The sequence below is a fragment of the Prinia subflava genome, chromosome 15 (genome assembly GCF_021018805.1).
Source record: "Prinia subflava isolate CZ2003 ecotype Zambia chromosome 15, Cam_Psub_1.2, whole genome shotgun sequence".
NCBI lineage: Eukaryota > Metazoa > Chordata > Aves > Passeriformes > Cisticolidae > Prinia > Prinia subflava.
This window is the reverse complement of record NC_086261.1, coordinates 10,329,547-10,357,452: the sequence shown is the minus strand read 5'-3', so window position 1 is coordinate 10,357,452 and position 27,906 is coordinate 10,329,547. Positions and strand designations below refer to the sequence as shown.

At 44.0% G+C, this 27,906-nt stretch overlaps 1 protein-coding gene and 1 long non-coding RNA gene across 2 annotated transcripts; one reads left to right on the top strand and one right to left on the bottom strand.

Annotated features, from left to right (window-relative positions):
- Positions 1-80: 80 nt before the first annotated feature.
- SHC4 (SHC adaptor protein 4) lies at positions 81-27,850 on the bottom strand. The gene is made up of 12 exons (XM_063412767.1): positions 26,503-27,850; positions 19,664-19,734; positions 13,749-13,812; positions 12,748-12,867; positions 11,638-11,691; positions 9,261-9,312; positions 8,795-8,921; positions 6,617-6,794; positions 5,254-5,314; positions 3,707-3,886; positions 1,982-2,235; positions 81-1,293 (listed from the first exon to the last, which is right to left on the bottom strand). The coding sequence occupies exons 1-12, from the start codon at positions 27,085-27,087 to the stop codon at positions 1,138-1,140; spliced, it is 1,902 nt and encodes a 633-aa protein (XP_063268837.1). The 5' UTR covers positions 27,088-27,850; the 3' UTR covers positions 81-1,137.
- On the top strand, positions 1,179-11,481 carry LOC134558672 (uncharacterized). Its single transcript, XR_010082388.1, has 4 exons — positions 1,179-1,324; positions 4,522-4,617; positions 5,487-5,566; positions 11,374-11,481. It is a non-coding gene; the product is annotated as an uncharacterized LOC134558672 (long non-coding RNA).
- Positions 27,851-27,906: the final 56 nt, after the last annotated feature.

Sequence of the window (27,906 nt, the reverse complement as noted above, 5' to 3'; positions counted from 1 at the left end):
TCCCCTGCCTTTCTTCTGTCACTTATTAAATCACTGTTTCTTCCACAGGAAGCCAAATAAATCACTTTTCACTCTCAATATAGGATTGTTCATGTTTAGAATATTTATTGTTGCAAAACAATTAATAGATTTCTTTTAAAAGAATTTTCCATGTTTAGGAACAAATGGACTCTATGTGAAGAGGGGAAAACTATCTTGTTTTGGAAAGAACACTGAATAAGGACACATGCAAATTCCAACATTTTTTAAATAGCTTTCTCCCAAAATGTATCATTAGTTCTGTTCAGCTTTTCTAGTTTGTAAACAACTATGTAATCAATGAAAATATATTTAGCCTACCTTTAAAAAGATGTTTTCAGTATTAATTGATAATAATAGTAAAATCATATGCAAGACAAAAATATTAAGATCTAGCATGCTTGTCCCTTAAGTTCTATTCCAAAATTATATTACATATATTAATTTCAACTTTGTAAATGTTCATAATCTCAAATCTTTAAGTAGTCAGACAGTGACAAAAAATATTAAGAAACTGGACCACCTTTCTGTATTGTGAATGCCATTCATTTCAAACGTTACTTGCTAGTAAAGTGCTGTTACAAGCAAAATGAAATTGTTAGTGTTTATTGAAAGATGGCATTTTAGTAATATTCAAATTGTACTTGTTTTTGGCAAAGTTAAAAGCTTAGACATGTTTGTTTAACCACCCAAAACTAATTCAGTATAAATAATATTGGTTTCAATAATTCTATGCTAAAAGGCACATACTAATGTTCCAGCAGTTCTTTCAAGTGAGCTTTTGTATGTAGAGTTTTAATTGTGCTTTTAAATAGTTACTGATTCAGTATGACCTTGAAAGTGACATTTGTGCATGTCTAAAATACCTTCTCACAAATGAATCTCACACTCTGAAGGTGTAATTTTGTTAAGATTAAGATTATATGTATCTATATAACTATGCTTGTTGATCTCTATAGATCTACATAGATATACACATATACATATATTCATACATACACACACAAAAAGGGCTTCTTCTGGAACAGCAGCAAAAAGTGCAGTCTATACTTTTTTGACTTGTCTTCATAATAGAAAGTTCAGGTATGAATTGTCTTGAGATTTGTGAGATCCAAGGGATTATTTGTGATATTGCATGTGTCCCATATTATTCTCTTTTCTTACAGGCTGCTTCAAGCTCACTTCACTTCCAGAAGAGATGATTGGCAAATTATTTTCCATGTGATACTGAATAAGATGACCCACACTATCAAATATATGGTCTTTGGTTCTCACCTAGTGGAAGAAGCAAAAGAATATATTTCAGGTTAGATTGTGCTTATAACTGGTTGGACATGAGCCTAACACATTAAAGCCAAAAGGGACTTAAGCCACTGAGCTCACTTGAGCAGGATCATTAGGCTGGAGACAGCAATTCAGACCTACCCTTTGACTCACCCTTAGCTCACATGAAAAGTAAAGAGACTATATGCCAAACTGGGCTGATTCTACACAGGGGAATGCAATAACCTTTTTTTTTCTCCACAGAAGAGAGATATTTTTCCCTTAATCCCACTGAGGATTACTTTCTGATTTACTCTCTCCTCAGAAATGTCACTGAAGACTGCTCTTCTAGCCCTGAGCAGAAGAAAGTAGAACTGAAGTGACAACAAACCTTTTCTGTATCCAGAAATTCATAATTAAGGATAGGGTTATATTTTTCTAGCACTAACACTTCAAAGGATGTGTTAAGTGTATCCACTAATTATCAGCACCTTGACTAACAGTATTTAAGTCCCTCACTGCTACTTCTATGGTACTTCAGTGCTTATAAGGTTTTGAACTCTCAAACCTACTGCAGCCACTGGCTATATTTAAATTAACCTGGATGGAATCAAATCAGTTCCACTTCATGGAATGCACCCATGCATTTTGATTGAAATATCTGAGCAGCACTGGAATTCTTTATATGAAATATTCATACCTTGCCCTCAGGATCCACCAAGAGTAGATGCTTTGCCTGCCCTCCCTGAAGTCCACTGAGGACATACTGACCAGGTGACGTTGTGCTCTCTCGTACCAAAAAATCCCCGTCATTGACTAAGAGGCTCTCTGCTGCTTTCCTGTTCAATTTGCCATGGTAACAATCTTCATTCTTTAGCTGTTGCTTTATTTGTGGCAGAACACAGAGAGCAGCTGTGTTGCTTGTGGCACTCTGCTGAACAGGTTCCGGTAACTCTAAAATTAAATGAAAGGGAATGTATTGGACACTTCACCTAAAACTTCATCCTAAAAGCATCCAAGCCAATATTTTTAATAGCTTATAAACAATTCAAATGATTCAGTGTTGAAGCTGTGATCAAACCAACCTTATAGACTTATAAGAATATGCACACATGAATGCTCATGACCGTCCAGTGCATTAGGCAAAATTATCACACCACCTCTTCCGCTACCTTACATGGGAAAGCCTTTGGTCGCTAGGCAACAGGGATTAGAAACAGGAATTTTTCTGATGCTGTACTGGTTTGGGGTTTTATTTCTTTGTATTAAGAAGTAAAATCTTCCATGTAAAAACAAGATTTTTGTTGGCTTTTTAGCTTTCTTTCCTCCTATGATCTTGTTTTTCCTTCTTCCTTAACAAGCTCTGAAGAGATTGTCACAGATCATTGGGAGAGTCATGTTGAGTGGCTCCAGCTATGTGCAGGAATGTAAGACAACATAGCCAATGTAGCCAGAAGGGAAGGATTACAGCATGATGCATTTGCTGTTAAAAAAACGAACAATTACCAAATGTACTAAAAAAACTGAGTGGTTTGGGATATAGCCAGTCAGACTGCAAATGATTCACAGGCAAGATTCTTCTAAGGAAAATAAGAGGATACCACTTCTTCAATGGAATTGTGCAACCTAAGGCTCCTCAGGATGTAGGCAGTTCCTTTTAGAGCATGATACAGGCCCAAGTTGGAAATGTCTCAATGGTCACAGATTTCTTTATTGTGTTTTTCCTTTATTGTCCAGTCCTTTTTCCACTTTCTTGTGTGGGTCATCTCTGACAGAGAAAACACTCAGTGGGAAACCATAAAAGGCAAAGCTAATAAAGTATATTCAATAGTAAGGACAATCAGTAGCAACTATATAATCATTTAATGGATCTCCACCACTTTGAGTCCATCGATCAAGTTTTGACATACATTTAATTGATACCATAGATCAAATTGTTTAATTTAGAAATTAATGGATGAGATTCAATGGCCACTTATGGAAGAACAGAGAAAACACAGTCACAATAATCCCACTTTAATCTTGCATGCTGCTGCCTGTGAAGCAAAGGCATCTGAGGTCAGTTCCACCTTAGAGTGGTTAAGACCTTGAACATTCAGGAGAACCCTCTTCCTTGAGGAAATGTGCAGTCCTGAGTTCCAATCATCCTAAAGACTTTCTTTTAAATACCTGCGCCACTCTATTCATTGTCATCAATCAACTACAAAAGATGAAAGGTTACTCTGCTTATTTACCGTCACTACTTTTGCTCTTTAATCTCCTTTCTCTTGAATCTAACAAAGAAAAAGAACAACCAGGATAGATGTCTTCCCCCCACCTTTGCTGTATTTCTTATGGGAAACCCAAATCTTTCTCCATGCAGAGAGGTGAGAAGCCCCCCTCCTTGCAGTGCTCAGACAGGTATGGCATCGCAATGGGGACCTACTGGCCTGGCGCAGAGGGCTCCCAGGGATCTGTGCCGCTGCTGGACCTCGGGCTGCACAGGCTGCAGACTGCAGGGACTGCGTGTTGATGTAACAGGGATCATCAAAGAGATCTGCTTTGTAGGCAGGTTTCAGTGAGGTTGCCTCTTTTATTGTCTTCTGTGATCTCTCATCACAATTACCTGCAATTAGTATAATTAATGCACAGATTTCCTTTTTTTTTTTTTTTTAAAGTCAGCTTTAAGCAATTGTAAAAGCTGAAATAGGAATGATGTTCTTCTTTATAGTCCACTAAAGTAATTCATAAGGAAAAGAAAAATGCAAATGATCTTATTTTTCCGTATGTGTAGAGGGCACAAGGTCCAGAATTAATTAGAACGAAGTTTTCAGGAATGTTCTGCACCAGTTCAGTTCAGTCAATGTCAGCAGTGACCCCCCCACAGATTGGAAAGAAATTAATACATATGCCTCTACAGAAACACAAACCATATATGTTATTTGTTGCAAAACCCTTTCCTTCCCCTCTGCACCACAAAAAGAGCTTGTGGGAAGCTGAACAATTCTCTCTCTTGCTGCTCTAGTGGAGAAGGGAGAGATGGAGGAGACTGGTGCTTTGAGGCTCTGCCTGGAGAGCCAAAGCCACATCTGACAGGTTAGGATCCAAGCCTAGGAACAGGCTAACAGAACATCCCCTGCAGGGTATGAAAATAATAGCACTTCAGCTAGCCAAATAGCAGGCATATTTTTGCTCTTCAACAAACGTTTTATTCATAGATCTATTCATTCATTCTTTTATTTGTTCACTCTCTCTTTGCAGAAACCATTAGATTGTCCTTTCTTTGAATTGGAAATAACACAAGAAACTGAAGTATCCCCTGCAGACAATGTAATGGATCGCTTCAGAGCCGTGCAGGTGGGAATTCAGAAAGGACCTTATTGTGCAGTGAAAGAGAGGAGCTGAGGAAATGTGCTCAGGGCATCAGCTGCGGCAAAGGAAGTCCAGAAAGGGATGGAGGCTGATGATCTCCTGGGGTCCCTGAGAGCAGGTTTGGCTAAAGGCAAATTGATCCTGGACACAAAGCTGCCTAAGGCAGGGGAAGGGCACAGTCACACTGAGAAGCCAGGGATGCCAGAACCAAGGGGCCAGGCTCTGTTGGAACAACTCAGTGCTGACGCATCTCATTGAGCATTTGTAGGAGAAGGGATATATTCAGAGACTGATAAGTAATGAAGTATCTTCCTTTTTCAAATGGTAAGAAGAAAGGGAATAAAACAACAAAGAGTATAAAAGAGAATAAAAAAAACAAAGAGCTACTGTACAGTATCATGAGAAGTAAAATGAGTAAGTCTGCCAGCAGACATGAAGATAGATTAGTGGCCTTTAGAAAAGCTGTAAGGCTTTTTTGTCTGCCCTTCATCTAGGGAACTAAAAATGACCCACTAAGCAGAACACTTTTCACCATTGTATTGAAAGCCAAGGGGCAGCTCTTCCAGGCAGCCTGCCCTGGCTAATTCTGCACATGCATGAGAAGGAAAAGAGAGTACATACCCACAGTTTTGTTTTCTTCTGGACAATTTTCATATATATTGATGAATGTTGGGCTGCCTGTCTGTAGAAAAATTTTGAAATCAGTCACATAAAGTAATCCTCTAGACAAACTCAGGTACCTTCAAAACATCCTTGCGTTAGTTAATAGGCATACATGTAATTAAATAAGTTCTTCACCAAAAAATTCCCATCTCCTCAAATAATATTTCACACCAATACTCTTCTTTCTTCAGATGTCACATCTGGACTCCAACCTCATGGAACTGCCCAGTTATGCATCTAATGTTCAGTATATATACAGTATAACTCCTAGGTAAGAAACTCAGATTTTCTAATAAATGTCCCTCATCACAAAATCAACTACAGGTATCATGGTTTGAAAGTGAGATGGTTACTAAATTGTGTGAGCAGCACTGAAAGAGAAAGGAAAACTAAAAAGTAACACACCATAGGAAAAAGGCATTTGCATTTACATGCAGGGTAACTCCTTGCAACAACACTGGTGAGCAAGTGCAAACTCTGGATATAGTAAAACATTTTTAGAATTAGAGAACTGTTCTGGAAGTGGGGACCTGATATGCAGAGTATGGTTCATGTTAGCAAAAAATGGGTGGAGCAGTAGCACAGGAACACACAGCAGCCTGGGAGCAGTTGCCACCAAACACAAATAACACTTGGGAGCAGCAACTTCCTAGACAGAACCAACTGGATTCCAGCAGGCACATCTGAGTGTGCTCCCTCTGAGAAGTGGTGGTGCCTTCTTTCCTGTGTGGGGAAAAGGATGGTGCTCCCAAGGCTCAGAAGGCTCTGAAATCTGTGCAGCCAGTGTGAACTTGCCTTGTTTTACTTACTGGCTGGTTTTTATTTCCCACTATTCCATACAAGAGCCACAGATATCTTTTTCTGATTTAACAGACCTTGAAACAATCCAAGAGTAATGAATATTGTATATATACTGCAATCAGTCAATGTTGTATGTATAAGTTGTAAGGCATAATGGACAGGATAAAATATTTATTAGATCACAGAATCAGGAGCCAGGAGGTCCCAGATTTTGCAGATGTTCTCTCCAACAAGCCATTTAAATTGGTATCTATTTTCTTCTCAGAGCTAATGAGTGAACAAGGGAATATTACTTGGTCTCCTGAAAGTACTCTAAGGACAAACCAGTTAATATTCAGAAAGTGCTTTGGGATTCAATTATGTACTAAGCATCATTAAATCTAGCCTAAAAAAACCCTTTTCCCAGGATAATCAGGACCTGGTTCTGATGTTAATGCCATGCTTTAACACCACAGAAACATTTTATTATTAATTCTCATAATAGGCAGTGAATATTTATCCCAGCAGAAGCTGTACTTACTGAGCAATACTGCTTTTTGCACTGGACAGCACACTTAGCCCTTTGGTCTGTCTGCACTTTCATTCTCATGTCTAACACGCCACCGGTGGGAGGCTCCTTCCCTGGAATTTCGTTGTAATATTCATGATCCTCCCTCTCCTGTGAATTCCCAGCTGATCCATTAGCATTTGCTGCCTCGCTGAAAAAAATATGGGGTGGGGGGGAAAAAGAAGCTTCTGATGTAATCAATTCCTTTCTAGTGTAGGCAAACATCCCCAGCGTCTGCACAACACACAATACACAGATCCGCCATATGGAGGCTGTAAAGGGCTTTGGGCTGGAACATCCAGAGCTGTTTATTTTTCCAGTTACTTCTTCCTGAATTAAAAATAGTCATGACAGTTTGGGGTAAAGGGAGGTACAGTCATTTCCTTAGCACCACACAGCCCAGATATATTTTCAAGTCAAAGAAAAGGTAAGAGGCAACTACTGAAACTTTAAGAATTCTAATGCATTGTTCATTAAGGTATCCAAAATGTTGACCATAAAACTAATATTTGTGGTTTCTTGACTGAACTCTATAAATTTAGAGATTGCTGGGGGGCAGGCAGACTTCAAGAGAAAAATTAAAACCTCATGGCATTTAGTCAGACAAGCCTGCAACACTTTTAGAAAATCAAATACTGCTAAAAAAGAAAAAAAGGAAAAAAAAAGGAGCTCTCCTCAGTGGCATTTATCCTGATTTTAATAACCACAATCATTATTCTGGTTCAGCTTGAAGAGAACACTGACACAAAGAAAAGCACAGAATGGTTTTTTTGAGCTAAACCAGAATGATGACAGTTTAAATGTACAGCTGATACACTGCAAAACAACTAGGTGCTTCCTGTACTGTCTCCGGTCCCAAAATAAAAAAAACTCATCTCAATCTTACTTCTCTGATTAACAAGAGTATAATTGGATAAAAGGCCATGAGCAGGAAAGAGATAAAGTTCAAGTAGTTGATTATGTGATATGCAGTGCAAGTATTTGATTATGTGATTCATAGTAGTTTGGAAGGGAGTGACTCATTCACACAGCAATATCCGACTCCTCTGCCCGAGGACCGTTCTCCGAGGCTGCCTGTGGGTTATGCTCAAGGAGGAAATCTAATTACCCTCTTCCATTTCTCCCTGCTCCTATGCTACTTTGACATAACCTAGCAGGGCTTCTTAGGAAAGAAAGGTTTTTCCTCTGGTTATTTTCCCCAGGAAAACCAGAGCAGTTTTAGAAGTGGAATGGCAAGAGCAACCATATACTCTGAAATAAATATAAACTAGAGTTTCATTTGTGTAATAAAACCAGCTCTGCTGTGATGCATTAGGCCCTGTTCCAGCGACACTGCCAGCTCAGGACTCCTGTGCTCAGGGTGCAGGTAAGCAGTGCCACGACTTTACCCACTCATGGGAAGTAACAGGCAATCACACTTGGTGTTACAGCAAAAAGAAGCCTGAGAAAAATAGGCATGGCTAATCTGTGAGGTGAGCCATAAATTAGAGCAAGAGTTGTGTCCCCAGTGCAATGGAAGAAGGGTAATTGAAATGGGGAATTGTGGTCCAGAAACTAATCTAGGCCCTGTCTTTCGGGCAATGTGCAGAGGACAAGGCTTCACACATTAAAATGCCAGGTGGTGGCTGTGTTTATTTCAGTTCATGAGGCTGATGTAAGTCATGCCAGGTGAAAACTGAACCTGCTGCCAGGACATGAGCAGAATAGCAGAAAGGTGAATTAAAATGGATTTTTCCCCACCACACACTTTCCACAGCTGCAGCAAGCTTAAACTTGGCACAGGTCAGGACTGAGCTCAGCCTCAGTGTGTGTGTGTCTGCTATTTATAGACCTGAACTTACTTGGGCAGAGTAATTTGAACATTTGTTCAACTTGCATGACTTAAAATAAGGCTGCTTTATCTGAGGAACAATACAGCTTAATTCTGTGTTCAGCACCTGTACAAATGTCACAAAAATCAATGGAGTTCACTGGAATAAGCTAATTTTGGTATCTTATACACTGCACATACAGGCATATATTAGAATTATCCTATGTCCAGAAAGCATATTCATGCATCTTACTTACAGATCATTCTTTGTAGTGTATTGTTTTCCTGAAAAGTACTAAAGACGAGGAAACTGCCAATTAAGTGACTGAGAATGTGCTGACCTTTCATTAGGTGTAACCAGGCTAGATGGGTTCTTCAGGTACTGTCTGAACCGGAGCTCAAAAGCCTGTCCTATGGTGTTGATCACCTCCTGTGCCATCCCATTGGGACATTCCAGGATATGGCATGCTGGAAAGAGATACCTTGCTTTAATTAAGTAAATGCAGTTTATACCAGAGTAGAGACTCAAGCTGTACTGCTTATAGCAGGAAAGCAAGGCTCCTACCCCTTCATGGAGCCAGCAGCTAGTACAGCTTTATTCTGACCTGCATATTCCCACTTCATTGCACAAAGAACATGGCATTTAAAGCCACAGCCTGCATACTATACACACAGCAAAGCCAGAAACTGTACAGAGTATTGAGCTGTTCAGTAGCTTCCTTATTTTCAAATTCAAACAATTTCTTGTTACATACAAATAAAGCAATCATATAAACACATATAGCAATTGGAAACTTGTTTCAATACCTCTCTGATTAACAGGGTCTTTCGCTACATATGCAACGTAGTCTGTTGTATCCTACAGGAAAGAAGACAAGAAATGTCTTGAGCTTTGTAATTATGAACAACCCTACCACCACAGCACAGCCATTGCATATAGATAGATACATTTTTAGCTTTAAAATGCATGCTTCTTTCAAGGAAAAATAACCAGAGGTACTAGCAAAGTGACCCAAGGAAGATATCAGTGACACACTGATATCAAGACAGTAATTGTCCCATATTTTTTTTCTTCTAAAAATGCACTAGACCATTTGGTATTGTTTGGGTCTTCAATAAACCATGTATTCAATTCCAGTTCTGCAACAGGAGTAGAAACATGACTGGTGCCTCATCAGCAGGCACTGCTGCTCCTCCCACTGCTCCCATGGAGCTCACAGCCTTTCCTGGGTAACACATCGGGGCTGTGTGACTGCTGGTCACAGCTTTTGACTGGGACAGTCCTTCCCAGAATCAGTGGAAGATAAAATCATGCTAATATACTGCAAAGGACAAGTTTCCAATGTTCCCAATTTGTAGCCATAAGATAGAGTTTTGAAGTTCCTCATCTTAGAGAAAAGTTAAACTTTGAAATTATGCAGAATAAAATGGGTATCTGATCTCAATTGCTCCTGCTCAGTTTTAGTCTAGCTGCAATCAGGTTAAATTACCCTGGATCTCAAAGCTGCTGCTGAGATCAGACAACCTCAATATAATCAGTTTTCTGTTTCTGATTCTCTTTCTAGCCAGCACTGAAATAATCCTCTTTTTCTGGTCAAACTGAAAAGGGAACTGGAATAGAAAAATTAACATTTCTAATGATACCGCAAAAGCAAAGAGTGGCTTGATAATTCAGTGTTATAGTCAAATTGGTGAGGTAATGAATAACATTCTTTTAATTATTAAAGATACATTTTGTTATTTTGGATCTTGAAGGTGGGACAGGGAAAATGCAATTCACAGCTTAAAGGCATGGCTCTCTTGAGGGAAGATGCAATCAGCTGGCAGGAAACAAGGCCCCATTTGCAATATGCACAAGAACAATCATTTAATAATTCACAATGAATGACACGAGAGGCAGGTCTTAGGGCCAGCAGAACTTGTCCTAGATAATTTTTTTTAAATCTCTCAGTATCATTAAAACAAAGCAAGCTAAATATTTCTTATGCGTCTAGTGAACTCAATTTCCTTTTTTTCCTTTGAAGTTTTTCTTATAGTTCATAAATATTTTAGAATAGGTGTTTTAAAATAGATCTAGGAAGCAAATAGAAACTAAAGTAACTGGAGCAATACCTGCTGTTTTTTATGTCTTTTTAATGTTTATGTAGATGCCTGGATGATTTTGCTTTAAAATAAAGCCAGAACAGACTAAATTACCAGGCAGAATAGTGCTACTCCTTCATAGCCAAGAGCAACACTGAATTTCACTTAGACCCTGAATGTGGGGCAGGTGGAAAGACAGGTCCTGTGGAAGCTACCTCCCATTTTAAATGTAAATGGAATTTGGAAAAAATTACCTGAACAAGACAATGGAGTTGCCCCTTATGTGGAGGGCCACTAGATTTATAGTTACCACTGATGAGCAATACCTCTGTTTTACACATCCTCCCAGTAAGAAGTGCCAGCAGCTGCTCCACCAAGCCCATTTCCAGCAGCACATCTGTGCACAAGCACATCTCTTGATGGCCCTGCCATTAAGCACTGACCAAACCCAGCCCTGTGTAGCCTCTGAAATCTGAAGTCACTGTGCAAGACCAGTGCAGGATAATAACAGAAAAAACACTCAAGCCCTAAGGAATTACTTATCCAACCCAGATAGATGACATTTCCTGCTTTCAATCCTTGCAGTAAAGAGTTTGGAATAGAATAAAAAACCTCTGACTTGAAAACATCCATGACTGCATGGCTGTCACACTAGGAAGCACAGCCCTATCTGCAGGAAGAAGGCGGCTATGCCACATCTGTCTCATAGAAGCTGTTTGCTTGAGTCAAAATTAATCTAAAAATTTAGAGGTGCCAGTGCTGATGGCTTTTATGACAGATGTTGGATCACAGGGACCACTGAACTGATCAATTCCTATGTTCACATTCTTTTTTTTAGATCCCCAAGTTGGAGGGCTTCTGAATGGACTGAGGCTCACTGATGGGCAACAGGAAAGTTAGCTGTATGTATCTATTAAACTGAGTTACTATTCCATGTTTCCTTTTCAAAGTCAGCCCCCCAGTTTTCTTGTATTACTGGTCATGATCCAGAAGTGCAGTGTACTCAGTGCTTGTGGAAGGAAGGGATGAAATATTTGCAGGTAACAATTATTATGTGAGTTCGTTATACCTGCAGAAGTATATTTTATAAATCAATACTTACTGGGTCACCTCCAGAAGCAAATGAGATGGACTGCATGTGGTGGTTGGCAATAATCTGAAAAGCATAACAGACTAATTAAACATGCTCTTGGGCCCCACATTACAAGACATCGAAACATATGTCTTCATAGAACAAGCAAGTAAATTCATAACAATCCCATTTATTATTTTATGCATGTGTCATTTAGGAAGGAAGGAGATAAAAATAGGAATATTTTTGAGACTGCCCATTCATGTTTGGCAGTGTCTAGATCCCTGAGTAATCTTCCTTAAAGGGTCTTCAGAATTAATTTAACCACCAATTTCTAATTGTACCCAGAAGGAAGGGAAACCTGGTGTCCTAAACCCCTCGTGGAATAGATGTGCAATGGACAGGAGACCTCTGCACTACAGACAAACCCCTAAGGGTTCCTTGATGCTCAGCATGGCACCAGCTCAGTGCAGCATTGCCCAGAGCCAGTGAGCCAAAATGACTCCCTGATGTTCCCCTGCCCCAGCTTGCCCCAGCACCCTGCTGCTGGCCCGGGGTGGGATCACCCAGGGCTGATACCAACAGCTGAGGGAGGAATTAGGTGGGCAGGACAAAGATCCTTGTCATATCTGCCAAGAAGGAAGGGAGCATAGCCCAGTTCCAAGCACACCCAGGCTCTCAGGAACACACCTCAATGGAGCCTAGAGACTTTCCACAGTATAACTGATTGTACACATGTATTATCCAGCTGTAAAATATGACACCAAAGCCAAGCTCTGACTTAATATCAATTTTTTTTCCTCCTAGGACTTGTCAGAAACTACAGTCAGGACTAGTGCCTTGTTTATTAGGCACTTTATAGGCAAACACACCCAGAGAAACAGTTTACCAAGTGCTCAAGGATCCCTCCCCACAGAACACACCATCATGAACAAAAAGGACCTGTGCTATGTCAATTCCTCCAAAGTGCTTTAATTTTTAAAATCAGAGGCAGCATGTAATTCAGCTTCACCAGGCATACACAGGTCTGCTAAAGGGTGCTGCTTTCTTTCCCTTTGGAGGGCACAGCCTTCAGTCAGCAGCCACAAAGGAGGAGAAAACTGTAGCATGGAGAAAAGGACACTGTTACATGTATCCTACCTGCTGCGTGTCAGCATTAATCAAAGTGAGACTGCTTGTTGAAATGGTCAGCTTTATGTTCATGCCAGAAAACTGAAGGTTACTTTTGCCAAGTACAGAAGACAGAAACTTGACTGGAGGCTTTGTACAAAGAAACAAAAGAAAGAGGCTGTCAGCCCAGTCTGTGAGGGGCAGAAACATATCAAAGTCAAGGAGCTTTTATGGTATCTTATTGAGACTTTCAATGGAGCAGGGATAATGGCTTGATCAAACAAATAGATCTTCTAACAAACATCAGCTCTGAATGCAATAATGGCAGGAATGAGTTTTATGTCAATAATGGGAAAAAAATGTTTTAAATAAAAATCTCAGTGACCTAAATGTTGTAGCTGGCTCAGTAATTCAGAATGTGCAATTTTCTTTCAGAACTCTTCTTTGTTTCCAGAGGATGAAGTGTTTCTGGGTAAGGCAAGAAATTCTCTCATGTATTCCTTTTTCAGGAGCAAGTTCATTCCTCTTGAGCTCCACAGTTACAGAAGGAAATCAGTAAATTCCACTGGATACCACCCAACAGTAACCACTGATGTTGCCCCTCACTGCATCCTAGTTACTTAATAAAATCCATTAAACACTGCCATTTGAGTTGTGTTTAATTTTTTTGTATATATAAATAAGCACAGATAAACTTGCCGTGAATCAGCTCCCTCTTGCAAGGGAAAAAAAAATCCCAATAATTTAGCAGCCAAAACCTAAAAGTCATAAAGCACCACACACTGTAAGGGCTGGTAGAAGCAGGAACTCTGGGCAAAGCATTAATTCTGAGAAAAATAAAGTAGGGCATAGCCTCAGTCCCAAACCAAACAGGCTAAACACTCTGCTACCAGCACTTCCATGTTATCCAGGCTGAGTTCAGATGGATTAATATGCCCTAATTCCAGGACTGAAGCCTGTTAGGGAATCATGTATCCAGCTTATAAAAAGCAGATATAGAAAAATAATTGCTGAGCTAAAACGGGATTTACCTTCCGCTTCTTTATAGCTCCATTTGTACCTGACACAGCTTCACATAGTCGGCTTATTGCTTCCCTGCAAGTAAAAAAATACAGCACAAACTGTTGGATCATTTCACATGCACCGTCTGTAACAGAGTCAGCAACCCTGCAATTTATTGTTATCGGCCCACTTATAAACTCTTAAATCTTCTGGAAGGTCTTTCACAGTTGTTTTTCTTTCTTCTTTTCTCCCACCATTAAAAAAAACCAAAAAAACCCCAATAGAACTATTTAACAAAATACAGTGATTCAGCAGCTTGGTTTGGATTGATTCTTTTTCTTCATCAAACACGTCAGTTTCACCTTATGAAAATTTGTTTAATAAAAAAACTCAAACATAATTAACCACAAGACAAACAACCTAATACCTTCAAAGCCTTTTTCTCAGAATGGTTGATAGGTCTCTTGCTTGACAGGAGGGGCTCCTCCCTGCTTAATCCTTCCTATTTAGCACAGCAGGTGCATGCTGAGTGAGCCCAGCTGGGTGCTCTGATTGACTTTCTGGAGTTTGGGATTCATTTGCCAAAAAAAAAAAAAACCAACCCCAAAAAACCAAAACAACACCCCCCCTAAAAAAAGAAATCAAACCCAAAACAAAGAACCAAAACCAAAAAACACAATAACCCAAACAACAGTGTGGAGAGGTGGGGATGTATAAGCAGCTTCTCCAGTTCTTTTCAGAGCTATCAGTCTGCATCTTTCCATCTCTGGCAGGAGTTTCCCAAACTGGATCTTCTCTCTAGCCACCCATTCTCCTCTGCAGGTTCCTCTCAGTTCAAGAAGGGTAAGGCATAAAGCATGCACAGTGCTCATTTCTAGATCAAAGATGAATCACACACAGGATAACAGAGTGCTGTACTGTGCCTGTTTCCCACACTTGAACAAGGCAAATTGTGGCCTTTGCTCAGGCAAGTGACTGGCTTGGCCATGCAGTGCAGCACTGATGGCCCTGGTCAAGGTTAGCACAGCAGCTGGGAAAAAACCTTTCTGCTGGCAGCCACAGGCTTTTCCTCACTGATACTCACTGCTTTGAAGTCAGCAGGAAAATGCTGCCTTACTGACTGGGATGGGCTCAGCAAGTTTGTGTCACCTTGCCTGGACATCCCCATTGGAGGCACAGCCCCGGCATCTCCAGCTGCCCTGGCCCTGTGTCACAGGGCCTGTCATCTTCTCAGGCTTAGGGTCCCATACTGGGCACCTCAAACCTCAGCCTTTCCCTTGGGGCTGAATTCAGCCTTATCTTCCAAAGTTGGGATTTTGTTTGGTTCTAAAGGGGAAGGGAGTTTGTTTAATTATTTGTTTGTATTATTGAATTATTATCCAAAGAGCTAATTAGGAAACAAGCTGGTTAGGAAAGTTTGTCTGTTTCCAGATCCTGGCATGTGTGTGGGAGGAAAACACCACTGGCTTTCACCTCCTGACAAATTTGTGGTTCAGAAAGGCTGAAAGTATCAGGAGACCACACAATGACAAGAGGCTCCAGCCAGGTATGTCCCGTGAAGCAGAGATGCCCAGTGAGAAGTGTGGTCCCCTCAGGACCCTGCAGGTCAGAGAGGAGGCAAAGCCAGCCCAGCACTGGTGAACACCAGCACCGCTGCTCAGTGCCCCACGTGCTTGGAGCACTGAAGATCAGTGAGGTACATTGAGGCTCCCTGCCAGGGAACACCCTGAGAAATTCAACCTGGATGCTGTCAAATGAATGGAGACATCACCTCACAGCAGAATATAATTAATATTTTCTGAGTGAAAACAGCAGGGAAGAAAAGGGGCCTCAATGTGGGCTACATAAGATGGGTCAGAAACCCAGCCTTTTGAACACTGACCCTTCTTAGCACTTAAAAGCAAAGTACTTCCCCCTACACAACTGAAAAGGCATTTAAAAGCAAATTCCTGATACCCTTCTTGATTAGCTCCTGTTTTATTTAGCTGTTACCAAGAGGAAGGCCAAACATTAAAAAAAAAAGAAAAAAAAAAAAAAAAAGAGGAAGGCATCCTGCAGGATGATCTTGCAGATTCCAATAATCAGCTTGGAAAATGAGAACTCATCTTCTCATTCAATATTAAAGGAAATTAAAATCAGAGCCAAGACATTAAGGCTACTTGGAGCCTTCAAGTCTAGCCTTACCTAGAAAGAAAACCAGATACAGAACAAATTGGAAAAACAGGGAAATTGTCTCTTTTGGTGACAAATGAGTTCTTGCACATGTCAGGCAGCTCATGTGAAATCAAGAGATGTAGGCAGAGTTGTCAGCCACAGAGCATGTTCTTGTACAAGCCAGTGTGGTGGCTGCCCACTTCACCATGCTCTGAAGCAACTGTCCAATAAAAATGAAGCAAAAAGTAGCAAACCATTTCTACTTTGTAGTTTCTATTCCCTCTCTTTGGTAGGGGAAATGTTGTGCAGATATTTCTTGCTGCACACCTCTGGGTGATTTTCCAAGTGATCTAACAAGACTTTACCAATATTATTTTAAAGTTGTGAAAAGCAGGAGTTTGGTAACATCTGCTGCTACAACTGAACATTTCCTACATGCAGCCATTTCCACAAACTAGAAACTGCAATATACACAAGGAAGAAAAGAAACTCTGGATGCATCCAAGATAAACTGAAATGAATGACCCATTTTTGGCATCCATAAGCCTTTAAACCAGCTTTTTTTGGTTTTTAGGCCTGCTCAGAAGTACAGTCCACAGGTTTGCTCTAGGTCTGCAGCCCTGGAGTGAAACCTGTGGCAGACACAGCTCCTGCTGCTCCCAGAGCGTGCCCGTGCGGGAAAGCGCCTGTGGGCAGTAACACTGAGCCACTTTGTTTATTGTTCCCCCAAATGAGAGTGAAAGACCAAAGATGGGCTGATGTAAGCAAGCAAGCATGCTGTTGAGGATTTGCTTTTAAGCATCTAGGGCCCTGCCTACACCATGTAACAGAAAGGGATTATGTGGCTCAACAAAGTTGAAATTAATCTTCCAAACAAAGTCAGCCTTCTTCCAGCAGCCCTCCCTGGCTGCACATTTCAGACCCTTCACCCCTCACTGCCTGACCATTTTTGAGTTTGTAAGTTAAAGCCTCAATCCAAGATACAGAATCCCTTTTCCCAGAAATGCCCAAATTTGATGACTAATAACCAGACTGATTTAACAAAAGTGGGAAATGTGTAAGAGGGAAAGAGCTGAAGGGCTGGACAAGAGAAGCACACATCAGGGTCCAGCAAAGGCAGGATCTGCCACAGAAGAAGGCTGACAACCCAAACACATCTTGTATCCAGAGCAGCAAGCACAGGCTAACCTGTGCAAAAAAATACAAAGACCCTCAAAGAATCTCTTATTCTTATTGTTTGGTGTTACTTCTGTCACCTACATGGAGTTCAAGATCACAGATTTCTGCAAAGTGGAAGGGATGTCCCTAAGAACCAGCTGGGTCATGGGCAAGCAGCAGCAGAGAGCTGGAAAACTTGCAGTGGAATCTCCTCTGCCAACATCCCCACCCCAAAGCCCCTGAGGGTAAATCACACCTCAGTGCCCGGCCCATGTCTTGCTGTGGTCATTTGGCACTTCTGCATTCACAGTCATTCATAGCACCAGAGAGAGCACTTTCTGCCCTCCCTAACCATGGACCTGCCAAGCAACTGAAAATGCAAGCCCAGCAAGAAAACAGAAAGTAAATCCTCCATTTTCATCTCTTTAGACTCCTCACTGCACTTTGGCAAACATGAGTTTGCTGATCTTTCCAACATTCATGAGGTAGGTAAATAATATCTTCAATTTTAGATACCATGAGGTAACTAAGCATGTACATGTACATAAAGCAAGGCAAGGCACAGACATAACTAGAGACCCTTTCTACATCACTTTAAAGGAGAAGATGCCTCTTTGTTTAGTGAAATGGCATCAAAGTAAAAATATTTTTTACCCCAATTCAGAGAACAGGCATGGTTAAAATGGGATGATTTCCAGCAGCTCCTTGGTTGGTGCATTGTGCGTGTGTCTATAAACTTACTCCCCTGAGAGAACAATGGGGGAATAATCAATGTTATCTTTGCTCCAGTCAGCTTGTCATCGATCGAACTTTAAAGTCTGCATGTGTGAGCTCAGCACTTCAGCATTTGGTTTGCAAACAGTTTAAGTTTTGAATTTCTCATGCACAAAAGAGCCTGTTAAGGTCAGCAGTGGTATTTTTTTAGGTGATGGAAATATTTCCATTGTTAAGCTTTGACATAGTTCTGCTTAACAAAACCTTACTATCTTGCCCAAATTTAAGTTGGCAAGCTCTTGTCATGCAGTAATTCATATTCGTTATTTTCCAGACAAACCATGCAAAGCCCTGTTCTGTCAGCACAGCAGCACACACACCTCTTGCAAACAGGAGATAACCTCGCCCTCTGGCTGAGCTGTGAAGAACACAGCGGCCGGGCTGGGTGTATTACATGGCTCTTAGTCTGTAAAGGATTTGCCTGAAGGAGGTGTATTGGTATCTCAGGCATCTTCTTCATACACACATGCAGGAACCGGGTGAATGTGTGCTTATACCAGTTATAAATGTCAACAACTGCTGATTTTGAATATAAAACAGATGGGACAGCTTTCAAGTGAACTCTATAGGCATTTAAGGACTCATGTTTTTCATTTCCTTTCAGCTGGTAAGCCTGGGAGCAAACAGGTATAAATGTAACACTATTCCATTCACATTGCTTTCCTTTCTCCATGACTTTTTGGGTAGAAACTTGAGGAAGCAAAACAGAATCTGAAAATCTCCCTCCGGCAGGAAGGAAGAGCTGGGCAGGCGCAGGAAGCCTCAGCCACACTCCTGGCCTCCTCAGCATTAACTGTGCCAGAAAAGCAGCTGAGAGGGCAAGGGAACATGTCTAAGGCCAGGTCAAGATGACCTTCACCCACCCACCTCTCCAGAAAGCTCTTGGGTGGCTGCTGGGGCTGCCTGGAAGGGCACTAGTCCTGACTGCTGCACCGTGAGCACGTTGCAGCACCACACAGCACTCAGAGCTGGATTGAGGGTGATTGTTTTGAAAACTCAAACACACCTGCACTGCCAGACTTACAAGAATTAATGTAAAAATAAAATTGTGCTCTTCTATTTCTGACAGGTCATTTGAGCCAGCCCACAGGTACGGGGGTACTAACAATCTACACCCAGAAACTGGCAGTAATCTGCAACAGAAGTTGCAAAGTTCTCAAAAGACCACAAAATATTTAACCACATCCCCAGTTGTATCTGAGAATGAAATAATTATCTTTTTCTGATTTGTAGCCTAAAACCTTAGGCTTGCAGTCCAGATGAAAACAGCTGTATTTCAACACATTTTCCTTGTGACTGCACTTCCAGCTGAGCCTGGTCTTGGTGCAGATGGGGTCAAGCGATGTCACACATCTGATAAAAATTCCTTAGATGGCCTTGCTGGATCGAGGGACTGATGGCACTTTCTGCATCAGGTGGGGAGCAGCGTGGCAGAGAGATCCATGAGGATCCTGGCTCTCCACCTTGGCCAGGCACCCACAGGCACAGCAGCAGCAGTGGATTCCCCTGTGCCTCGGGACGGCCGTGCAGGCAGCGCTGAGCCACGTGCAGCGCCCGGCTGCTGCTGTCCCCAGCTGCCTGGGGCTGTCTGCTCTGGGCTGCCACTGCAGGGGGAGGCTCCCTGAGCAAGAACTGCGAGAGAAATTACATCTGTGCCTGAAACAATTCATTTTCCAATGCAAATAGCCCATTGTAATGATCAAATAATTCAAATCATCACTTAGGAAAAAACAAAAACAAAACATGCAAACTCCTATTCAAAATTGTCTCAGAGCTTGGCACGCACCCTCAGCTTTATACAAAAATTAGCACTCAGGCTTTTCATTTGTGGTCTGAATCTCAGTTTTATACTACCTACCTGGTGACTTGTGTTCGTGTGCCAAAGTCCAGGGATCTCATTGACTGCAGCACTTCAATACAGCCCATGTACTGCAGAAAACAGAGAAAAGGGAGGACTGTTAATATCTGGTGCACAAGTAAGAGGAGGATCACAGGAGGAAGTAAATGTGATTATTTTCCACTAAGTTTATGCAGAACCTCAGTCTAAATGGAAAATCAAATCAGCCATCCTAAAGCTGCTTCCTAAATAGATCTCGTTTTACTAAAAGTGTAGAGAAGAGCAATAAAGATACCAATAGCTTAAACACCATAGCACCAAAAAAAAAAAAAAAAAAAAAAAGGCAAAGCACTCTGGGGACACAAAATCCAATTATTCCTTTTTCTCCATTTCTGCTTACTCTCACTTACTGGCCTGTGACACTGAGCTGGGAGGAATACACGAGGAAATACTGGAAAGAACAGAGTCCTCAGGAACAGAGCAATGCACTCAGAGCCCCCGTGCAGAATGGCTGAGTGTCCCTTCAGAGAGTGGGAGGCATTACAGGCCACAACAACAACCACTGGCTCCACACTGGTGCATGTCTGATGACAAATAACCTCTGCAGAAGATGAAGGATGTGAAGTTGCAACTCCAGCTCACAGCAACAGCTCTTAAGAGCCTACACTATAAACTGACCTGCTTTAAATTAAAGGCTGACTGCCACACTGCTGTTGTATGAGACAGAGCTACAGCTTTTTCTATACTCATTTGGGATTTGTTTAAGACTAATTCTTAGAAATACCAAGGATGTGATGGCATATCCCCAACCATATCTTACTGATCCTTCAGCATTTCTATGGATGTCCATCTCTCTGTTGTTGAAGCAGTCTCATCTCTTCATTCATCAGGCTGGCACAGGTCTGGGTGTCTCATGTTTCCTCTTGGGACCATCCTGCAGTGCTCACAGTGCAGTGCCTGAGGGCTGCAGTCACAGCCTGCCTGTGCAGACCTCTCCTGCAGGAAGTCAAACCTCTGGGACACAGAGACAACTGGGAAAACCCAGGAAGAGACATGCATACTCTGTCCCCTTGTCTGAGTGGATGGAGGATGAATTCTGTGTCAGAGGAAGGTACCATATTTAGTTCCTCTGCCTCACATTGCCTGTAAATCAATTTTTCTGCTGGGCCATTCAGAGAGGTTTGGGGTTAGGTATCCGTTTCAGCTTTGGAGACTTTCAGAAATGAGTGTGTGAAAAAGAGAATGTTATATGTGCAGTCAGGGATTCCACAACAATTGTATTATCCCTATTTTGCTTTCTTTCCAGATAGCAATGTAACCCTTGGGAGAACTCCAGAATTAGGTCAGAGACCTGGAAGGACATCAATAAGAATCTGAAAGGTTGGCAGAACTGCTTCCCTAATGAACATTTAATGACTTTGAGAGCTATCTGCCTTGTTAAAGATATTCCTGCTTAACAGGAACAAAGCAAATGTGGAAAATATGTTTAGAGCCTCAGCTTGTAGCACAGCAACAACCTCTGATCCCACAGTATAAGGTCAAGTGTCCTGTGAGCTGGTTGGCTGCTCCTCTCTCCTTGAAAAAAGAAAAATTCAGAGGAGTAGGTAAGTCATATGCTGACAAGTGAGTCCCCATTGCATCCTGAACAGATGCGTGGGAAGCTACTCTAAGCAAAGATGAAAAATCAATATTAGGTTTTTGCATAAGTGACCCTGAGTGAAGCTGAACTTATCAATGATTCACAAAAGACCTTTTTTTTCCTTTTAAAAGCCTGAGTAGGGAAGTGCATTAACATGGCACCTCACTGCATCTCTCATTTATTTTAGCTGTCGTTGGTTATCTGAACTGGCACAGTTAGAAATGGCTGAACCTTCACTTCACAGTACAAGGGTAGAGAGAACCAGCAGAGCCTTGGGCAGGGGGACCATGTGGGGCTGGGGCAGAGCAAGTCAGGGTCACAGAGCCTGGGAGAAGCCTATGGAGCACACAAAAGGACAATGGAATACCAGAAGCATATTCAAGAAAACAAAAGACACTCTCCAAGGAAGAAAAAAAAAACAACAATTAAAATAAATATTAACCCCTCCATAGCAAAATATAAGAAGCAGTACAACCAATGCATGAGAGGAAGGGGAAGGCAGGGGAGAAGGATAATGTTTGTCTCAGAGATGTCTGCACCCAAACTCCAGTTCAGGTGGTGCCCCTGCTCCCTGTCCTGTACACCCCAGACAGCACCTCCCAGGAAAACCTAATGGCTTCTCTGATGATGCAGGGTCAAGGCCAACTCCATCTTCCCTGCTGCAGGGAAGGTTAAACTAAAGCACGAGCAGGGCAGCAACCACAGGTGCCTGGGAGAGGAAGCCACAGCAGCCCACAGCTCTTGCTCCAGTGCAAGCTATTCACCAGGTGCTTTTGTGAAAACCACGTCCAAAGGTGGTGTCCAAGCAGGGGCATCTTCTGGAGCCCAGAGAGAGAGGCAAGGCCCAGTTCATTGAGCTGCTGGGTGAGCTGGGGAGGCTGGACACAGGCCCAAGGGTGCACTGACCAGCCTGGGGCAACAAGCACAGATGTAACTGCAGAATTCAGCTACCTATAGAAAAACAAACAGCAACAGTGAAACAAGCCAAGCTCTGAAGACCTGACATCGCTAATGAAAGCGGATGCTGAGCCCACTGTTCTGTCAGCAGCAGGATGGAGAGCTCCTGCCAAGACAAGCAGCAGCTCTTAGGAAGGAAAGACTCACTGGCCCCTGCTGGAAAGGGAATGGCAACATGTGCAGAGATATCCCATTGCCTGCAAAGGGCTGTGGAGAGCACTGCCACCAGGAACTGCTTTGTCCCTTGGTGTTTGAGTACAGAGGGTGACCTGGGGCTGGCTTGCATTTCCCCACACCACCAGGATGGCATGCAGGTGGTGGGAGAAACCAGCAGTTATTGAAGATGTACACACCTTTTCACATCTATTTACATGAGATGACAGAAAGTGACTGCAAACAGGATGAGGGAGTGTGTGGGAGGAGATGTGAAGGCACCAGGCAGGGCCCATGTGAATACGCAGCACATGGCAGGACAGTGCAGAGTACCAGGCTCAGGAACCTGTTGTGAGATTTCTCTGCTTTCACCCTAGCAGGAAGGTAAAGTGCTGTCTTCCCTCCATGGACAGCACCAGGAGCAAGCCAGGGATGTGGGGAAGGAGCAAAGCATGATTACTGTAGTTTTGGTAGGGAAGTTTTCTCAGCCCTTCCTTAGATGCTGCCTGTGGTAGCCTTGGGGTTAGAAAGTCACTGTGTCCACTGGAAAGCAGAGACCACCAGAGCTCCCCTGGCAGTGGCACTGCTCCTGCCAGCACACAGACTCCACAGTGCCAGTCAGCTCAGCTGCTCATCCTGCCTCACACAGCAGGATTGACTGGGCTGGGGTAAGTGCTCCATAAAGCTGTTAGCAGCCACCAGTCAGGCTGAAGAACTTTGGCCCAGGTTTGCACCCTGCAGGACATTCAATCAGCTCATTCCTCAGCCTGGACCACACTGGTTTCCACCAGCCCCATCCAGATCCAAAAGCAAAGCCAGCAGAAGCTCTCCCATCCCCACCACAGGAAGCAGAGAGGCCAAGGCAGCCCACAGCAGCAGTGCACACCACTGCAGACGTGGGTGGTACCCCCAGGGCACCTGTGAGACAGCAAAAAATCCAGGCAGAACCAGCTAGAAAGCAGACTAGATACCTTCAAGGATGAAAAGAGCCCATTAAAGATCATTAAGCACAACCCACCCCCTCCCAGTGCGTGCCTATCTCCTCACGCTTGCCCTGCTCTCATCTTCCCTCCTGCAGCAGCAGCGGTGCAGACACAGACAGGGCCCTTGGTCTGCCCCACTCCTCGTGCCCACGCAGCACAGCCTCTCCCCTAAGGGCAGCAAGCCAGGGCTCTTTGTGAAGAACAGCTTTTTTTTTAAGTCTCACCCTTTCATTCACAGGTTTTCAATTTTTAAATAGATTCTGAGGAAAAAGAAAAAACATGAAAAATCATAATTACAGACATATAGAAATATTTTCCTTTTCTTTGTGTTTTGTTTTCTGAAAAACCACTGCACAGCCTGAGTGCAGCACCGCACTCAGGCCAGGTCTGTGACAGAATTGTTCCAACCCCCCCTGTCCCCGTTCTCCGGCGGTGATAAAGCAAATGGCCTGGAAACACGCGTGTTCCTGTGAGGATCGATTCCCGGAGAGGCGCGTGTGCCCCGCAGGCGGTGCCGGGGTGTCGGGGCGCGTTCCCGTGGGCCGAGGCGCGCCCCCGCGGGCGCTGCAAACCCCAAACCCCAAACCCCGAGCTCGGCACAGCCCGCACCGCCCCGGCACCCCCGGCTCATGATTCACGGCTGCGGCTCTGGAGCCATGAATCACCGGCTCCCATCTCCTTCCTGCGGGAGCCCGGCTGTGCATACGCGTGGGGTTATTTATTTACGACGGGCGATGCAGAGCAGCTCTCCGGGTGCACTGGCGGGGTGCTGCGCGCCAGGGCAGTGGCTGCAGCTCAAATATTTCCCTGCCTGGAATATGGGAGAGGCGCTGGTGGCAACCTAGGGCCAGGAAAGGGCTGCTCTGGAGCCCCTTCCCCACAGAGGCAGGGAGCAACTGCTCCAGGCTGACCTGTCGCATCCTCCACGGACAGCAGCAGGGCTGTGCAGGGCACTGGTGCCCACGTGTGCTTTCAGCGTGCAGTTCATGGAATTCTGAACTGCCACGTCAGAAATGGTCAGGCTCCTTTTAATCTAGAGACATGTAACTGATTTTAGACATGTATGATGGCATATACCTGTATGCATTCACCATCACACCACTAGCAGAGGATCAACCTGTACATTGGTAAAAGCCCTTTAAGACAAAGGATGCTGCAAACAACCTTTGCCATATTATTTTAAGGTATAATGGTATTATAATGAAATATCTGGCAATAGTATTTCCTTTTCATATTTTAGTTAAATAGCACATTTTTAAAACCAATCATCTTTCAAAGACTCATGCTTTGATTTAAGCTCAGGTGCAGAGCCTTACTCCATGTTAGGTCCAGTAAACATCCTCCTTGCTATTCTCAGAGAAACCACTGATGCAGGACAGTGCTGAGAGACAGATCTTATCCTCCTTCTCAGCATCAGCCACATCCCTGGCACTCCCCAACAAGCAAGAGTGAGGATGGCAAGTGCCTCTTGGAATATTCCTCATACTCGTCACTGCCATAACACCAGCAGGAAAAATAAGTGCCATGGCCACTATGGGTACCATTTAGAGACAACCTCAGCTCCAGGTGGACAGCATTGTGGGAAGGTTTTAATGAGTAGAATGCGAGCAAGAACATGGTAAATATCCCCCTTGTAAAGCCTGCAGCAATTCATGTACAAAGTACGTTTTGAAACACAACAGCGTGACAAACAGATCTGTCCAGGCTCCTCTTAAAATATTAATATTTGGGCTCTTTGTTATTTACACAAGCATTAATATTTGGGCTCTTTGTTATTTACAAGAGCATTTGGGGGGACTAGGTGCTGTTACGGGTCTCAACTTCCTCACCAGGTCCAGGTGACACATGGCTGTGACACAGGTGTCCTGCCCACCAGTCACACCTGGCCACAGCTGCCTCCCCAGGGGATGCCATGAGCCCAGCATTGCCTCTTTTTAAAACAGCACCAAGAAAATTTCTGCCTCTCTCCGGTCTCCAGGGGACAGCTTCTGCCCTACAGCATTTCCTTAACTCACCACATTATTGCCTTTCTAAAATAACTGTAGATCCTCTCCATGTAATTGCTGAATCCTCCTCAGACTCTGATTAAGCTGTTAGGCCAAAGATCTCTGGCAGCAACAGTCCCAATATTGTAGACCTGACCTGCCTCCAAAAAGGGTCTCTGTGGAGATCCCAACAATCCCATACCCCAACAAGAAGCTGCATTGGGAGAGTGAATGCCTCCAAACACACAGGAGGGAGGGCAAGGGCCAGGGCAAGAGGGTGAGGATTGGAAGCAGCTCCAAATGCCCAGCCCTTGGTCTCTTGGCCCCACTTTGCCTCCAGGTGAGAACAGCCCTCTGCACTGTACTCCTGCCATGCTGCAGCCCTGGCCACTTCCCAGCCCATCTGAGGCTTCACCACCAGCTCCTGCAGATGTCTGGTGGTCTCTGGGGAAATGAGTACCTTGCTCATCCTCTGATGCTGAAACGCCCAAACCCCCACGCTACTGATTCAACAACATGCTTGTTAATACTGAAAGGGCTAGGTGAAAAAAACACCAAGAGTGTGGCCAGGAGATGTCGGCAATGTTCTTGCAGCTCTGCTTGGGCTGGTTCCTGCAGGCCCACAGCCATGGGAGCAACATAACCCGGAAGATGAAGGGAAAAACCTCTCCCTGTTGTGTTGTGAGGCTCCTGCCAGTGAACCCCCTTCTGAGATACTGCCCATGAAAGGAAGACCAGCAGAAAGCCATACTGGAAATACAACCTGGGCAGTGCCTGCCCCACAGCCTCCCTGACAAATATGTCAGCAGCGTGGGCCAGAATGCACCTAAAGCCTTGAGTTGCTCTGTGAGGGATGGGAGGCCTTTTCTTGGGCCTCCTTTTCCCTCCAACATGAAGAGCAACCCATTTTAATTGCAGTTCAGCAGCACCCCTCAGAGAGTCTACAGACAGTCCTTTGGAACTGGATGTTGTGTTACCTCTGGGAGCAGCTGGGGTGCTTTAAGCTCCCTCAGTTCAATGCCACAGCCCTACGTACACCCCAGGTTTGGGGCATGGACTCCAGATGGGAAAATGGAGGTCACTCAGCAGCCAGCTGAGCTGTTTGCTTTGTCAGAGGATGGAAGCCCAGGGAGAAGTACTCACCCTCACACTGTAGGTGGTTCCTGGCTCCTGGCTGTACGTGCTGTCAGTGCTGTGTGCCAGGCCCCTGTCCTGCCTGTCCCCGGGAGTGGCCTCCTCAGCCCCCCGCACGGCGCCGTCCCCCGCTGCCTTTGGGCTGAGGCCCAGCCTGTCCAGCTCGGGCTGGGGGTACGAGGCCGACAGGCAGCTGATCTCAGGAGAGGTCGGGCTGCTGGGGATGGTGACACATTCCGTGAGTTTAATCCGTGGCACCTCTTTGGTTCCCAGGCAGAAGCTCTTCAGCCCCGGCAGATTTGATGGGTTGGCAAGTTTGATGTTGGCCATCCGTGGGATCAGCGTGCACAGCGTGGTGCAGGTGTCCTGTGGCCCCAAGGAGACATCTTCTGTCAGTAAGTTGGGTGTTGAAGAATGGGAAGAGGAGGAAGAACCCTTGATATTTAAAGATGTATTTTGTGTACCTTCATCTAGGGAGGTTATGGAATCATTCCTGAATCGGCTGTACTTAGCCCTGTGCAGCATTCCTGGATGTCTGAATAACCCTACATACAGGACGTGTCCACCGAGGCTCTGCTGGCTGCGTTCTCTCATAGCCTTGGCAGGTCTGTAACTGGATATTCTTGCATAAATTGGCTCTTGTAGATAAATTACATGGAAATCAAGCAAGTCAAACAATTTTCAAAACAGAAACCTATTGGATATTTTTGCTGACTCCCTCTTGAATGGTTTATTTTCCTCAATGAACAAGGCTTCAAACTGCATGGACATCTGGCATTTTGTAAGCAGAAATAAAAGCAGCATACAGGAAAGCACATCGGTGGTAAAGCAGCTTAAGCTGAAGAGCCACTATCCAAACCTGCCTTCATTCCTGCCTCCGGCCAGGCACTAAATCCCACCTAGCTCTGAAGACTCACAGCTGTAGCATCAATAATTGCGGAGTCCTGGCTGCAGCGAAAGCTCAAGCATATTCCACACAAAGCAGAGCAAGACAGCTACAAGCCCGAACGTATTTTCAGACCGGCAGGAACCCTGTAAGGTGCCGGGCTCTCTGCACTTCCACCGCCGCTGCCCCAGAGGCGAAGAGCATCCCTGCGCTGCAGCTCCTGCCCCGCTGTCAGGCACAAACCCAGGATTCTTCGAAAAACACTGAGCAGCGCCGGTCTCGCTAATTCCTGCTGGAAAGTCCTTCAGCACCATAATAATCCCGAACCACCCGAATATCCCTGCGGCTCGGGGCCGTTTCCCGCAGCGCCGCGGGGCAGCAGCTCCGCAGCGCCCGGGCCGCCCCCGCCGCAGCCCGGCCGCCGCCGCCGCCGCCGCTTTTATGAATGAAGTTTTTGTGAATGGGCTCGGCGCGTGCGGGCGGGCAGCGCCGTGAATGGCGCTCGGCGCGCGGCCGCGGCCCGGCGG